The following is a 16,034-nucleotide window of genomic DNA, read 5'->3' on the forward strand; positions in this document are numbered from 1 at the left end:
TTTACAGTGAAGTCATCTTCATTAAAACAAGAGCAAGAAGTGCCCTCATCAGAAATCTCAAGAGCAATGCAGTCAAATAACATCTTCATATTGAGAAGTGATCTCATTCAGCACCAAACTAGAGGAAAACTTCCACAGCACTGTGAAAATTATTCTATTTCTGTGATTTAATATGTGGTATGGTCACAAGCTATTGAGCAAATACATGCAAGTAAACATCACTGCTGTGTCTTTAATTTTTCCACCAGCTTTGAGTCCCTTTTTTTTCCATGCCTATGAGACAATCTTCATTTAACTTTATTCTCAGGAATGTATAGAGAAAAATCACCTTTTTTTCACCTTTATGCACAGATCTCATTAGCTGAACTCCTGGCAAAACCACAACTAAGGATATCCTGCTGAGTAACAACAGCTTTACTATCCCAGAATAGGGGTTGTGGGTAATTTAAAATAGATTTAATTTTACAGAGAGCTTGCAAAGCTCTATTTTAAATGTTAAGAAAAGGCTTTTTTTGTTGTTGTTTTCTCCTTCAGTCTTTCTGAAAGGATTTGGTACATCAAAAGCACAAATTTTACAAATTGACACACCTAACGTGACAAAAAATATTGTGTTAAAATGTTTTGTCAGTGACCTCTCACGACTTTAATAAATTATTTACTATTACCAATGTGACCATTTTCTCTTTACCAGCTTTCAATTATTACAAAAATTAGACTGAAATTTTTGAAAACCTTTCTCAAGGTAGTGCACTTAAGGGGCCTAGAGACAGTCAGCTTATTTTTGAGAAGAGCATTCAAACATTTATCCTGAAGGTTTGTGAGAAATTTTTTTCATATGAAGGGTCTCTATCTGCATTTCTCATTCAGAGAAATCTTCAACTGCTTATCTGAGAATGGATTCAAAATAGGTCTGGTCTACAGCTACTCTTCTTGTCATTGTTACAGTACCCAACTAGTAGTAGGAAAAAGCTAAGTGACTTAGTTGCGACAATTTATTTTTATCTAGACAAGATTTGGTAGAGAAAAGGTTTCAAAATGTGAAAAATTGGTGCATTTTCATATTTTACAATTTTGAGATCCACTTAAATTATACCCATTTATACATCAACTGGGTTTTAACAAGGATATCACTAATTAATTACCCAGCAATGGTTTCAGAGAAAAAGCGTATTAAAAGGCCACTGACTGATCAGAATGGGGACAAAGGAGTATAAAGTTATCCACAAATATTAAGAGAGTTGGTTTTCCTTTCTCTACAACAAGATTAGTGGCCACTGCCAGGCCAGGCAAAGGTAGGAAAGATGAGATTTGGGATAACAGTTCTGACATAAAGTTTGGAAAACTACCTCTGTTCTCATTAGAAATTACCCTCTTAAGTGGTAATGTGTATATGTATGGAAGATGGCAAGGGCAGCTCAAGTTCAGTACTGGTGAGGAAAGATGTTAACTCCTTCAGTCAAGAAGGAAACCGAGTATCTCTGAGGCCCTCCCACCGGCAGTTACCCCCAGAAGAATTAAGTAAGTGTCCTTAAAGGGGATGTAGGAAAGACAGATGCAATCATTTATACCTAATGTCTAGCTTTAGGGCTCACCTACAGTTCACTTAAGTTAGTAGCTACTGAAACTTCCCATCAATATGGTTGGAAAACTACCTTGATGCACAATGCAGAGGCTGTTGTGGAGGTTCCTAGCTCTCACTGAAATATGCCTGCTGTCTAGGGCTTCTAAATCGGAAGATTAACAACATCTCTTTCCTTTTGCTGCTATGGTTCACACTTCTCTGTCTGGTAGGCAGCATTCTCAAATCCTTATTATTGAAATGCAATACACATATACACATATATACAAGCACAAAATGGAAACAAAAAAAAGACCAGTGAACTTCTACTAATGAAAAGTTTATTTCAAGTCTAATGGAATGTTGTGTTGCTATTTTTCAAGTTAAAAGGAGCTGTGCATGTCACCTAATGGGTTAAAAAAGTAACTGGTATGTTTTTATTTAGAGATTAACAGAACCAAACACCTTACATTAGTTATTACTACTGGTTTTTCTGTTTTAATTACTAGCAAATTCTTATACTATAAACAACTTCTAAACTACCTACTGCATGCACATGGATCAAGACAAAAAAAAAAAACCAAACCAGTAATTACCAAATCAAACCCAGATGATATTTTATATTTCTAAAAGAGATTCACCTATATCACAATTATTTGTCTGATGGGTATCAGTCTCTTTTGGTACTGAATTCTTCAATTACCTGTCATAGTAGATAGTGAACCCCAGAACTATTCACTTTCCAAAGTGAAATACTTTGAATCTTAATTCAACCTTTGTCATACAGACAGACTGAAAAGATAACACATCCAGATACATGAACTTGCCATAATGAATATCTCATGCTTTGACAAACATTTACTAGCATGGACATGGGGCAAGTGCATAATCTGCAGATCCTCTAAACAAGTAGTAAAAATATCTTAATTGCACACTAATCAGCATATTTCACATACTCATTATTGTATCACAGAAAAATTAGTTTATTATTATCTTGGAAAAATCAAGATTGTGACACCTCTTTGTTAATAAACAATGCAGTGAGAACCCATTTAGATAACAGTCTGGTACAAAAGGTCTCGTCTGTCTGGGACCATGTGCAGGAACTGAAGGAGAGATCTCATCAATCAAGGAATATTAATACAAGATAAAGTGCTGCAAATTCAGGAAGCACTGAAAGATCTTGTGGAAATAGCCTCCACATAGCTGGAAAGGGACTAAGGGATGGATGCAGAAGATAATTATGACATTTCCTATTGATATAAATTAGAAACAAATTTAATACCTTCTTTGGGACGGCTGCATTAAAGCTGAAACTTTATCATCAAAGAATTTCTTCATAGCAAATCTGTCTAGAGCCTGATCAGCACTGTCAAGAAAGAGACACATGTTATTCTGCTTCAGTGTCATCTCAAAAATTCAGCAGGCTACTGCTTGAAATATGCAAAAATATTTGGAAGAAAAAAAGGAGGGAAGTTAAGAAAAATTAAAAAAACAAGCACCTAACTAGCAACTCTAATAATTTGGATATTGTGGACAATTGTGTTTATTCCATTGACACCTTCTCATTCAACGCCTTAAGATAGTTTCCTTCCTCAGCAAAGCATCTACATGCTTATTCAATAAACTGAATTGCATGCTTCCAACAAGAATACATTGAAATTAGAATGCAAAAAATTTTGGCAGAACCAAACAGCTCAGGCTCCCAAAGAAGGATACTTGCCATAATTTTTTTAATGTGCCACTGGGAGTTCTCTCTATAAAATACAAATTCATTTTCTTTTTCAGAAAGAACTGTAGTACCAGGATAGAGGTTAATTTAAGCAGTCAGTAATTCATTTAGCCTTTGTTTCCTGTACCATGAGCCATCAAGAAGAGACTGTCTTTGAAAAAGAACTATTTTACATCAGAAACCATAAACTCTTCAAACACACAATCAAGGAACAACATATTCCAAAAAATACATTTTCTTCTATTCTTTATCCAGAATGGCTCTTATGTGGGTCTTTTTTGGGTGAAGGAAGGCAAGAGGTTACAGAAAAAAAGAAAAAGAAGTGCCAAAAATCAGTAAGAATGTTGTTCATCACATATGCCAAGTAACATGCTATAGTGATTCTTTTATATCTATTCCAGATAAAAACAATGTGTCTCATAACAGATATAGTTCACAGTTTTAATTTGCATCAGAATATAAAAGATTTGGAAGTTCCAAAATATAAGAATGCACATATCCTAGGGTGACGTTATGATGCTTGTATCCCCAGTTAGGTGTTCTGTTTATGCTGGATGTTATATTCTGTGCCTTCAAGACTAGCTCTGAGAGCAAAGGCAGGGAGAAGAAGAAGCACAGAGTTTTGTTATCAGCCTGCACTTACTTCTCCATTGTGTTCTCTGTGCACTGACAGAGCAGAACAGAACACTCCTTTGCTTTTTAGTTGGTTTAGCTAGCTGAGGCAGAGTCTGCCCTGGACTGGTTTTCTTTCCCTTTTATTGGAACTGTTCCAACCTGCTCCCAACTGGGACCTGGGGAGCATTGACAGCTTGCGCTTTGTGGTCTATGGGGGCCTGCTCTGGGCAGCAGCCTTTCCCAGTGCCGGAGGGATTGATAACAGAGCGGGCACCCACAGGAGAGACTTTCTGAATTTGTTGTCTCTTCAGAGTAGTGAATGAGTTTTGTCATCTGGTATTGTTCATTTTTTTGTGCTGGGGAGTGTTTTGCCTGTTAAAGAAACAGGTTTTTTTCTACTTCTCACCAAGAAAATTCTTCCCAAACTGGTTGGGAGGAAGGGTCATGTAGGTTTGCTTTTGCAGGGAGCTCCCTTTTGGAGGTTCTCTCTCAAATCTGCCCTAAACCAAGACAACACCAGTATCTCAACTTTTAAATTCCACAACTAGTTCAACCTAAATGAGTTCAGAGGAAAAAAGCCCTGCAAAGTACACATACGCATATCAGGATAAAAATGAAATTTATGCCTTTTCCAAAATTTAATCAGAAGATGCCAATTGTCTTGACTGGATGCTGGGTCAGGCTACGAAGTCAAGCCTTTTCTTCATGGGTGCTAAAAATTACATAGTGTGTACTTACAATATTCGTGACCCAAATCCTCTTTCTCACCCAATCCATCATATATCTTCATTCATCTTCACCTACACTACCATCCAGAATTTAGGCAGCCTCTTCCTAAGTGGCCAAAAACTGCTAGCACTTTGCTTGTTAAAATAGAATTTGCCAAAAATTACAAAGAGCTCTCTTTGACCTCATTAAATGTGATTACACATTATTCCTTCCTAAATGAGAAAATTTGATATTAAAACATATACCTAAAGGGAGGTTGCATCAATAAAGATTTTTCATAGAATCATACAATGGTTTAGCTTGGAAACAACCTTAAAGATCATCTTGTTCCAACTCTCTTGCCATGGGCAGAACACCTTTCACCAGACTAGGTTACTCAAAACCCCATCCAACCCGGCCTTGAGCACTTCCAGAAATGTGGCATCCACAACTTCTCTGGACAGCCTGTTCCAGTGTCTCACCATGCTAACATTAGAGAATTTAATTTAATATCTATTCTAAATCTACTCTCCTTCAGTCTATAGCCATCCCTCACTTGTCCTATCACTGCCTTACTTTGAAAAAGTCCCACTCCACCCATCTTGCAGGCCTCCTTCAGGTACTGGAGGACGACCAGAGAGTCTCCTTAGAGCCTACTGTTCTTTCAGACTGAACAACTCCAACCTTAATTCTTAGTGTGTCTTTACAGCAAAGGTGCTAAGCATAAATTCACAGAATTTCATTAAGCCTAGATTTCTTTGGCATGTTGTTGTGCTTCAGGAAAGGAATTCCCTAATTAAGTGCTCCTACTGATGCTCTCCAAACCACACTGCTGCTTGTTCCCTCCCTCCTTTCCCCTTCCCTGCAGTGAGATGGAGAGGAGAATTGGAGGCACAATGGCAAAGATCACAGGTTTTGGTCTATGAATAAGAACAATTCACTGGACACAGGAATGAGATAAGAAAATGAATAGTAACAACAATACTAATGGCAGAGGGTAGAAGAAAGGAAACAGTATTTCTCACTGTGGAAACTCCCAACAATAGACAATGCTGGATGGCTCTGTCTGCCACACTTTCTCAACCCAAAGGGACCCCTTCTCCCTTGAAGGATCCCCTTCCCCTCATGCCTGCCAATGACATGAGGTGGTCTAGAATAACCTCTGGGTACTGGCCATGCTCCCTCAAGCATACTGAAAAAAATAACCCTGTCCTGGCCAGAACCAGGACACCTATGCATGCTGACAAATATGAACTTTCTTTAAGGCAAACATCCTCAAGGTCTTCCAAGTAACATTTCAGACACAGTAGATGGTACCCTTAACAGCAGCATCTGCAGTAATTTCTGCTTCTGCAAGGTTGCTGTGTACCATTTTCAAGAGTCTTGATAATGCTAGGGATATACAAATCCTAGCAGGGAAACCCCCAATCTCATCCTTACACAGAAAAGTTAAGCTTTGCATAGCGGGTGCCAGATATCCAGGAAGTTAAAGAGGGCTTCCAAGCTCACTCCTCTCCTGCAACTTCACTGGAGGAGTCCTGAATTTGTTTGGGGTAAAAGGTCATACCTTTTATTGCTGGGTTTAACAAAACACCACCTGAATGTGACTGTAGTGGTATATTTATAGCCAGGTACCACCTTTAAGGATGACATAATACTGCAACACTGAAATCATACCATAACAACTGTACTACCTTCACTTGAAAGTTTTTGCCATTCACAATACTTCTCAACAAAATATGAAATTGTGACAATCACTGAAGCAAATGGTTTTTTAAGCACATATTGGCGTACACAATGCACTTAGTTGCTTAGTCCATAACTACTTATAAATTTGGTTTACCCCAATGAACACAAATTATTTTCCAGGATTCTAGTTTGCCTGACATCCATGAGTAATTTGCCATTAACCTCCAGTGATTTAAGACTCTGTCAACTACAGTAGCGGATCAGATCTATTACTGACATGCTGGTGTGAATTCAGGACCAACTTTGATTTAACCATGACATTTAGAATGTATTCTTATTTTAATATATTTATGTATGTATATAAAATGTATATACGTACATTTATGTATGTGTATACATTTAAAAAACCCCAAAGGAAAACAATGTGATTAGAATCCCAACAAAAATATCCAAAATGCATTTCATCCTTTTTGAGACCATTTATTGAACTGTGTATTTTTTTAATAAAAATTGTCAATTGTCATTTCATAATTTGAGTACTCCAAAAGAAACAATTAAAACTAAGTAATCAGACACCTACTGTTTGAAATGACTGCAAACTCAAGTCTAGATTATTCCTTACACTTCATTCTGCACTCGGATCAATGTCTAGGAGCTCCCTATTCAAACACTCTTTCCAGATTTTAATAACAATTTTTCTCATGTACTTAAGGAATAATTTCTCACCAATTCAAGAGGCTACTTGATGGATGTGGCAAACAGAGAGGTTTAACAGAATAAAGATAGTACCATGACATAAAAATGGTTTCTTGCACAGTCTATCATTCATCTGAAAACATCCTTCAGAAAAGTTTTCTGAAAACCAATAAAATCTCAGTTTCAAAGGGATCTTAGGCTGTCACCTAATCCAGTCTCCTACTGGAAGCAGGATTACATGAAAACTATCATGAAAACACTCTGTTAAGAAAGACATGCTTCAAAACTCTTTGAGAAGAAAACCTGACAAAACATTAAGCTGACAGACAGTAATCAACTAAAAGGCATTTTTCCCAATGTTTATTGGAAAAAAAACCACACAACATGCATTATTCATACTTACCTTGCAGAAACATTGGTAAAGTGCATATATGATGATATGACTACACCTATCCTTCCTTTTCCTCCCTGTATTAGGAAAAAGGGAATCATAACTTATGTATTACAATATTTGGCATTATTATATTTAAGACCCATACTAAATACAATTTCAAGGCAAGAGATTCAGAGTCCTTTCTCATGTACCCTGGGTTGATGGAAAGGTGGAAATAATGGGTAGCAGTTTATCTGTCAATGTAAGCTGGCTGACAAATGACATAAAAAACACTAAGTAGGATTTCTATGTGCATGCCTGTCAAATCTTACCAATTAAGAGGAATCAACTGGGAAAAAAGAAAAAAAATAGTATGAACTACTCTAATTTTGTATTTTTTTTTAGTGATCATTCACAACAAGTCTAGACAATGCTGCAATTCCCAGGATGAAATGCAATAAAATACCTACTTTAGAAAGAATAGACCTTTCTGGCATGTTTTCACATTTTTACCTCCTCAACACCTGAGATTTATAGTAACTGATTTTCTTTGGATAATTTCAAAAATGTTCTAAAGTATTTCTAAATAATTTACATGACAAACACAGTAAAATCTAACATGAAGTAATTCTCACAGATTTCAAAATATTTTCAGTCTCTCAGCTGATAGTAGGTGGCTGTAACTATCTCTATGGCTGGAAACCTATATTAGGAAAAGGCAATAATCAAAAACATGCATTATCAATTTGTATATGACTGTGTATACCTAGAAATACTTTGCTCCCTTTTGTGCCAAGTATGGGCATTTTCCTGGCTGCATTCCTGCAACTAGTAAGATTTCAAGTGCTTCATACAATAACATTCTGCCTGGAAGAATTTGGGACTGGAGACTACACAAACCAGATTTGAAATTTCTATCCCATTATCACCATCATTTTGTTTAGAATAACATCTGCCAGTGAAACAGAGATAGGTTTGCATCAAGTGTCATGAACGCAGCTATCAATCCAGTTCTGAATTAATTTTATCCAAATTTAGCTAAGGTTTTTCTTTATTTTTGTTTATTGCGAGCAAGCAGGAGGAAACAACACAGCACGCTGGTAGCTTTACTCTAAGGCACTGCAATGATGCTGTCAATTAAAACCTTTCAAAAATATCCAGAAGGTCCTTAATGACCTCATTTCCTACAACCACATACAGTCTAAAGAGATGATGTGTGATACAGTACCTATCTTTTCCCAGCAACAAAATTCATGAGTGTCACAGAACATGGAGAGTTTTCCATCAAGCAGGAAAAACCTCAAGCTTCTAAATACATTTACAGAAGTAACAGTGATCTTTGAAGGGTGAAGTAACATTGGTTCATGCTATACCTGCAGCAAGGGCTAGGACATAAGTCATAAAAAAGAAATCTTTAACAAGAATGGAAGATCAATGGATTTAAGCTTATTTACATCAACAGGACATCTGGCACACTGTTGTCAACACTGAAAACAGATTAACTTTTTATTTTTTTACACAAGAAGAGTAAAGGACAATTTTTTTGAAAATGAATAGAAAGTCATCCACAGCACTTACTCTGCAATGGATCACCACCACGTGTTGAGGATCATTGTCCAGCCAGGACTCCATAGCCTTACAGATGGTGCACAGCTTATCAAGAAGTGGAGCATGGAAATCAGGCCACCCCACATCCATAATCTGCAATTAAACAAGTAACATTTACGAGAGACACCTTGACTCCAGTATCACATACTAAAATCTGGATTCAAATAAATGTCATGGTTGAAAGTCTTCACAACTTTTGCCATCACAGATAATCATGCAATTCAATTGTCTTGATGCTTACAGGTCTCTAAAGGGGAAGAGGGAATTCGTGTTTTTTTAAGATACCAGTACTTTCATAAAAACAAATAAACAAAAAACTTCCTCCTCCCCCTCCTCGCCCCATCCCAATCTCATCAACCATTTAGAAGTGACAACATTTCTGAAGGTCTTGATTTTTTACATTATTTTTCATTTAAAATTTCTAGTATTTTATACCAGTAAATTCAAACAGAATTAGAGCAAATAATGATTTTTGATGGCTTTAATTTTATTTTCAATTTATTTCCTTCATGTGCAACATGATTAAACATGAAAAAATTTTGTTCAGATTTTCTATTCACTATATAATACAGTTTACTAAGTCTATTTTTATTATATGCATAGTTAGTAACAAAACATATGCAATACATACATATTATGCATTCAACATATGCCTAATATTGAAAAATTCATCCTTCGTGATCAATAAAGCATGCAAAAAGTTAAATTTGAGAGAGGTACTTTCCTCAGGTAGCTTATCTCTGTAAATCTACTGCTGTAAATACACATCTGGGCCGCTCTATCTGGCCTTATAACAGATGCTGAAGTGTACCTGCACACCATTTCTTACAACAAACAAACACATCAATTAGTGAGAAGGAACAAGAGTCAGATGTCAATCATTATGAAATTCTTTATTACTCTATTGTGCAGAGAAGCAACTACTCAAAGATAGTACAAAAGGGAAGTCCTTATCTGAATCAAGTTCACTAGCTTCAGCTGACTCTACGTTACAGTATACAACTCCAGTATTCTGTGACTGCACAAAAAAAGTATACTTGAAGTAAAATTTGTATCACCCAATAGAAGTTTTTCAGAAGTCACAACAGGCTTATGGTCCTAAGAAAATAACAAGAATAGCTGTGTAAAACACAGAACTAACAGACACAAAACAGAACTTGAGAAAAAATAAAAAGGGATGCATGTGGGATGTTTTAGTATCTTTCAAAACAGCTACTCTTACTCTGTATATCAACACTTGCATAGCTTCAGGGTTTATCAGGCCGTTTAAGTTGTATTTAACACTAGAAAGCTATGTTACTGAAGACAGTCATTACCTTTGGGTTAAGCTTGCCAAGGTCATACCTCTTTTCAGAGAGGTTTAATACCTGTTCAGAAAGAAAGAAAAAAATATTAACCATCAAGAGTATATAATTTAAGTGGTAAATAGATGTATTTGAAACATAAAAATTACCAGAAACTACAATGATATGGCTTAACATTTGACATTAGGTAGCACTAATGTATTTTAGATATTCAGTTATTTTACAATGTAACTAAAGCTAAACTTAAATGCACATTTTGAAAAAGGACAATTAAAATTCTACTACATCTTATTTATTTCACATGGCTTTGAGTCAGAGGTATACTAAGAGACTTGGCTACCATGAAATATAATGATGACCATAAGAATTAACAATAAGAAGGCTGAGAGGGTGGTACACTGTTAAATATTTGAATTTGCATTCCTGACAAGTATTGGTCTGTCAAAACTTTGCAGGGAAGATATGACATACCTATTTAATTATAACTTAGACTGTGAGGTATTCCAACTCTTCTGTTAACCCACTAAATAGCAAGTTACCCTCTACTTACTGTTTAATAAGGAGTAAATGAAAAGACAGACTGCAAAATGAACAAAAGAAAGCAGTGTATACAAGAATAACTGACTCTTTCATTAGAAAGTGCCTTAAATTAGTATCAATCAATAACAAAAAGTTGAAATACCATTACTCAAGAACTGAAACAATGCTAATGAGGCAGATTGTCCTTCACAGCATGGCTATTTTACATGCCAAGTTATGTACAGATTGCATAATCATTGAAAAAGTCTCATTAATTACACTGAGAGAAAGGAATAAATAGGTCATAAACATGAGAAAGAGTAAATATGAAGCAAGACCCTTATATAGTTTAGTACTACCCAAGGACAATTTAAGAACCCTTTTCTAAAGTGCAACACTCTTCGAAAGTATTACCCTTTTGCATTAACCAGCACTCTCATCAGCTGTCTAAGCAAAGAAGCCAAAAACTGAACAGGTTAAAGCAACTAAATCACTATACTTATCCTTCCTGAAATGCCAATAGTAAAACAGGAATTAAATGAACATTGTCTTCTATAAATGACACAAATTTTTTTGTAATTTTCTATTAGCTTTCCTAGTTGGAAAACAAAGTAACAGAGAGGTGTAGTTCTCAATACTGAATTCTTAAAATAAGTGCTAACGCTATATTAAGAAATCAATTACCTAAAATGTTCCACAGAAAAAGAAGGGGTATTTGACAAAAACTTTTTTATTCATCTTTCTTATTGTATTTATATTTAAGAACAATTAAGAATTCCTGTGTCAGGATACAGTCGTGCTCATGATGGGTATTGTAACCGCTGGGTCAGACACCAAACTCAAAGACGCTGTTGTACCCAAGTCCCCATCAAGCTACAGTGATCACATCAAGATACTCCAGGAATTCTAACAGCACAGAACAGAAACAAGAAGGTGCAGGAACCAACATTTCGCATACAACAAAGCAGGACATCATAGAAGCCTTTGAAGAGAAATATATGGTATAAATAGATGCCATTGTGTGTTGTTTTTGGCTGGGGTAGAGTTAATTTTCTTCACAGTACCCCATATGGGACTGTGTTTTGGATTTTTATTGAAAATGGTGTTGATAAAACAGGGATGTTTTCATTATTGTTGAGCAGTGCTTACACAGTGTCTAGAGCTTTTTTTTTTTTCAAGAAATTTTTTTCTTTCCAAGAGCCTTCATACCACCCCACCAGTGAGTGGGCTGGGGATGCATAAGAAGCTGGGAAAGGACAGAGCCAAGACAAGTGATCTCAACAGACCAAAGGGATTTTCTATACCATATAACATGCTCAGCATGTAAGCCAAAGGAAGGAGGGAGCAGTGACATTCAGAGTGGTGGTGTTTGGCTTCCCAAGTCATCATTTTGGCTTATGAAGCTTGGCTGTCCTGAGAATGGTTGAACATCTGCCTGCCCATAGAAAGCAATTAATAATTCCTTGTCTTGCTTTGCTCGTGTGTAAAGCTTTTATTTAACCTGTTAAACTCATCCTATGTATTTTCTCACTTTTACTCTACTGATTCTCTCCCCCATTCCACTGGTGAGAAAGCAAGGGAGCAGCTGTGTGGGGCTAAATTACTGGTTGGGATTAAACCATAACACAGTGGAAGATTAACTGCATCCCTTTTGGTCCCTCTTTGCATATCCTAGGTCTACTTACTTATATTTTGGTACAAGAAAGAGGAGCATTAACTTCAGTTTCTAATTTTCATCTGTTGGAAAAGTCATGTTTCTTCTGGGAACCAAAGCCTACAGGGAATATGGTTTTTTAGGACATCAAAGCAGAGAAAAATTCACGGTAAGCTATCAACAGACTTTAATCTCTGGTTTCAGACTGTCAAAGTATAATCCTCTACTGTTAAAGAAAATTAGATACTTAGGGGTTTTTTTTCATATTCTTCATACTGAACAGGAATCAAGCAGGAAACAATGTGTTCACTCCCTTCACTGTAGTGAAAGGAAAACAACTAGAAAAAAATGACAAATGCTGTAGTATATGTTCTGTTATCTGAGACCCTGACCCAACAGAAGAGTAGAATTGTTCCTATCAACTTCAGCAGGATTGCTGATTTCATGGAGGTTTTGGGGTTTTTTCTTTGCTGATTCACATGTGCCTCTTGAGCAGGCTGAAGAGGTGTTCAAAACATGAGAAACAAAAGGTAGTTTAAAAACAAGCTCTCTGAATCTACAACCTGGCTGTGCTTTGTCAGGTTATTTTACAAATTTGTAGAAACACATTTGGAGTAGATGGCATAAAGCCTTCTTTTTATCAAGACAGCTGATTTCCAAAGTACCCATTAGAAAATAAATTAATAAATAGAACAGAACTAAAACAAAAACTAAAAAAATCCCAACTTTGCAGAAGAAACTGACTACAATCCCTTTCAGAGGCAGAGACTACAATCCTTCTGAGACACTAAATCAGACTTACCATATATCAGATTTTTGTAATACAGTCAAGCATTAAGTGAGATTAAGAGTAGTGGAGAGACTACAAGCTTACACTGTTATTGCATGGAAATGGCCAGAGAACAGGTGAATTTGAACCTATAAAGCTTTACACACTGGTCACCTTCACACTATTACTATCATGTGCCTTATAAGCTACCAGTGCCTGATGGAAGGGAAGCCAAGGGCAGCAAGGCAGCATGCTGAGGACTTCAGTCCACATCACAAGCTCAATCTGGTTTATAATGCACCTATAGCATCTCAGTTTGTGAGAAGAAGATAATGTGTTTAAATCATGAGTACAATCTCTCCAGCAACAAATTTCTACTGTGAATGGAGTTCATGTTCCTGAAGTCATGGATTTGATTCTAACAATTAAAAAGACAGTACAAGAAAAAAAAAAAAAGTAAATAAAATATTGGCCATGTTTCAAATTCACCCTCATAGAACAAGCTGAGACAATACATGCCATGGCAGTAGCCAGTAAACAGCACAGGAGATTAAGAGCTTTTTGTCAACATTAAAAAAAAAAATCTGCAGAGAAAGCTCACTATATATTTGTTAGATTTCCTATAGAAAATTAAATGGCATGAAAAATGCACCTAAACAAATTAATGAGGAAGAGCTGGACAGAATACAGCAACAGCAACCCTACTTTTAAATGTTGCCTTCACAAGTGAAGACATGACAGTGACAGACTATCCATACCCACTTGAGAACCCAGATGTAGCTCACTGCTACAAACAAAGAACACACTCCTCATTGCAGGGTATCTTTTTAGAGCATGCTTTGGACAATGAAAACAGTCAGTGAAATTATTCTTCAGCATTTGACTACGTGTTATCACCACACCAACACAGAGACTGCAATGCTCCAGCAAAAAAAGTGTTTTCAATATCTAGCCGCTTAAAACACTACTGAAAATCTTGAACTTGGCTTACAAGGCTGTAAAGATGGCCCAAAGAGTGAGTTTTAGTTTATAAATGTTTATGTGGACATAAAGTAGTCTTCCTGCATGACAAAGATGTGTCACAAATGGCTGATCTTTCACATACCAAGTAATTATCACCATGTTTGGATTTGAGCATTTGTGTTACTTCTTGTAGATTGTGGAGGTAAGTTTCCTCAGAACAGCCCATAGGGAACGATACAGCAATAATCCGCTCTGTGATGTAAGTGAGGTCAAGTTCAGAGCCTTCCTCCATAATGTGATCAAAGTCGGCACTTCTGGAAGAAATTAGATGTGGCAGTTTAGAGCACTGTAGCCAAGAAGAAACATGGCATATTAATGAGAGGAAATTGCAACTTAGACTCCCACAGCCAAGCATCAGATGTTTCCAATAATTTCTTTACAATTACAACTCACTAAATGCCTACAGAGCTCAAAGTATTCAGTTCAGAACACAAATGGAGTTCTTCACCAGAATTCTTCACATCAAAACTGTAGTGAAAAACTCTCTGCAACCAATAATGTGGAAAATTAATACAATCAATTTGACAAATACTAGCACAACAAATTTGTTAGTTAAATAGAAATGTATAGGTACTTCTGTCTGTACACATCTCTCTGTAGAATTCTGCAAATGCTTTACAAATTGGAAGTTTGACCAGCAATCTGTAAGACACTGCAGATCTTGAAGGCTGCTCTGAGTAAAACTGAAGTGAATCTAAAACTAGTCCCCAAAATACAACAGACATGAATGTGATTAAAATAATTTCACTGGTTAGTCTACAAATACTTCTCTTTCTTTTCCAGGTGATGGAACTTTAACACAACTCTGTCCTTCTTAATAAAATATCAGAAGATCAGCTCAGTAAATATGTCTAGTTGTTTTCTCACGAAGGCATTGTAAAAATGGAACTTGCATACCAGATCATATCTTGCAGAAGACTGAACTCACAGAAATCACAACCACAAATAACAAAGCCTAAGCCAATCACCACACCACATAACGCTGCTACATAAATTTGAAAGAAATACTTGCCGTGATACTTTGTCACAACTGAAAGATGAGTTCTTCAAAACACTGCTGGAATTCTGGAACAAAGAAAGCAGAAAAATCAATCCAGAACCTTAACTTGCTGTCACTGATGTCAATGTTTCTACCTTTTTTCCTCATTTATGATTTGAAAGACTGTAACAACAAGAGGATACAAGAGGATCATTGCCCTATGTTTTGAATGCAAACACTGTGGTTATGCCCAAATTTTGTCTGACTTTCTATTACTTCTTCCATCTCACCACTGCCAGAAAAGTCTTTTGTGACATTTTTGGTGCTCTTCTTGGCATTAAGATTAGAGAAAACATAGTGGGCTTTGAGAAAATGCAAATTGAATGTTTGTATAAACCTGCAAAAGAAGTTCCTCTCCACTGATTTTCTTATGACAATATTGAAATATATACTTATGTATCAGACTCCTGAGAATTTATTCCTGAGAATGTGTAGTAGTTTACTTTTGTAGTTCCATTTTTTCAGTAATAGTAGGAATGAAAAAGTGTAAAAATATACTCCCACATGAACCATAGTAATAGAATTTGTCTCACCTAATTGTAGTGGTCTTAGATTTAAGCTCCAGCGTTATGTCATCCAAGCTCTGTATGTAACAGAGAGAAAGAGACATCTGGAAGGGGCAGTATTTCTTCTTTCTAGGACAGGTTTAAAAAGAAAAAAACTCTCCAAAAAGACCGCTACTGATATACAAACATTAAATAAAAATAAATAATATTATTCAATTTACATTTAGCCATTTCTATATAT

General features: G+C 36.1%; 1 protein-coding gene across 1 annotated transcript in view; it reads right to left on the reverse strand.

Annotated features, from left to right (window-relative positions):
• Nucleotides 1–14,496, reverse strand: part of TNS3 (tensin 3) — a 116,875-nt gene extending 102,379 nt beyond the window's left edge. The window contains exons 1-5 of the mRNA XM_058817778.1: nucleotides 14,331–14,496; nucleotides 10,296–10,346; nucleotides 8,950–9,072; nucleotides 7,402–7,466; nucleotides 2,844–2,927 (exon numbers count right to left, since the gene is read on the reverse strand). Of these exons, the coding sequence (XP_058673761.1) occupies nucleotides 2,844–2,927; nucleotides 7,402–7,466; nucleotides 8,950–9,072; nucleotides 10,296–10,346; nucleotides 14,331–14,480 (473 nt within the window). The 5' untranslated portion in view covers nucleotides 14,481–14,496. The remainder of the gene's footprint in view (nucleotides 1–2,843; nucleotides 2,928–7,401; nucleotides 7,467–8,949; nucleotides 9,073–10,295; nucleotides 10,347–14,330) is intronic.
• Nucleotides 14,497–16,034: the final 1,538 nt, after the last annotated feature.

The sequence above is a fragment of the Ammospiza caudacuta genome, chromosome 1 (genome assembly GCF_027887145.1).
Source record: "Ammospiza caudacuta isolate bAmmCau1 chromosome 1, bAmmCau1.pri, whole genome shotgun sequence".
In the NCBI taxonomy this organism is placed as follows: Eukaryota; Metazoa; Chordata; class Aves; order Passeriformes; family Passerellidae; genus Ammospiza; species Ammospiza caudacuta.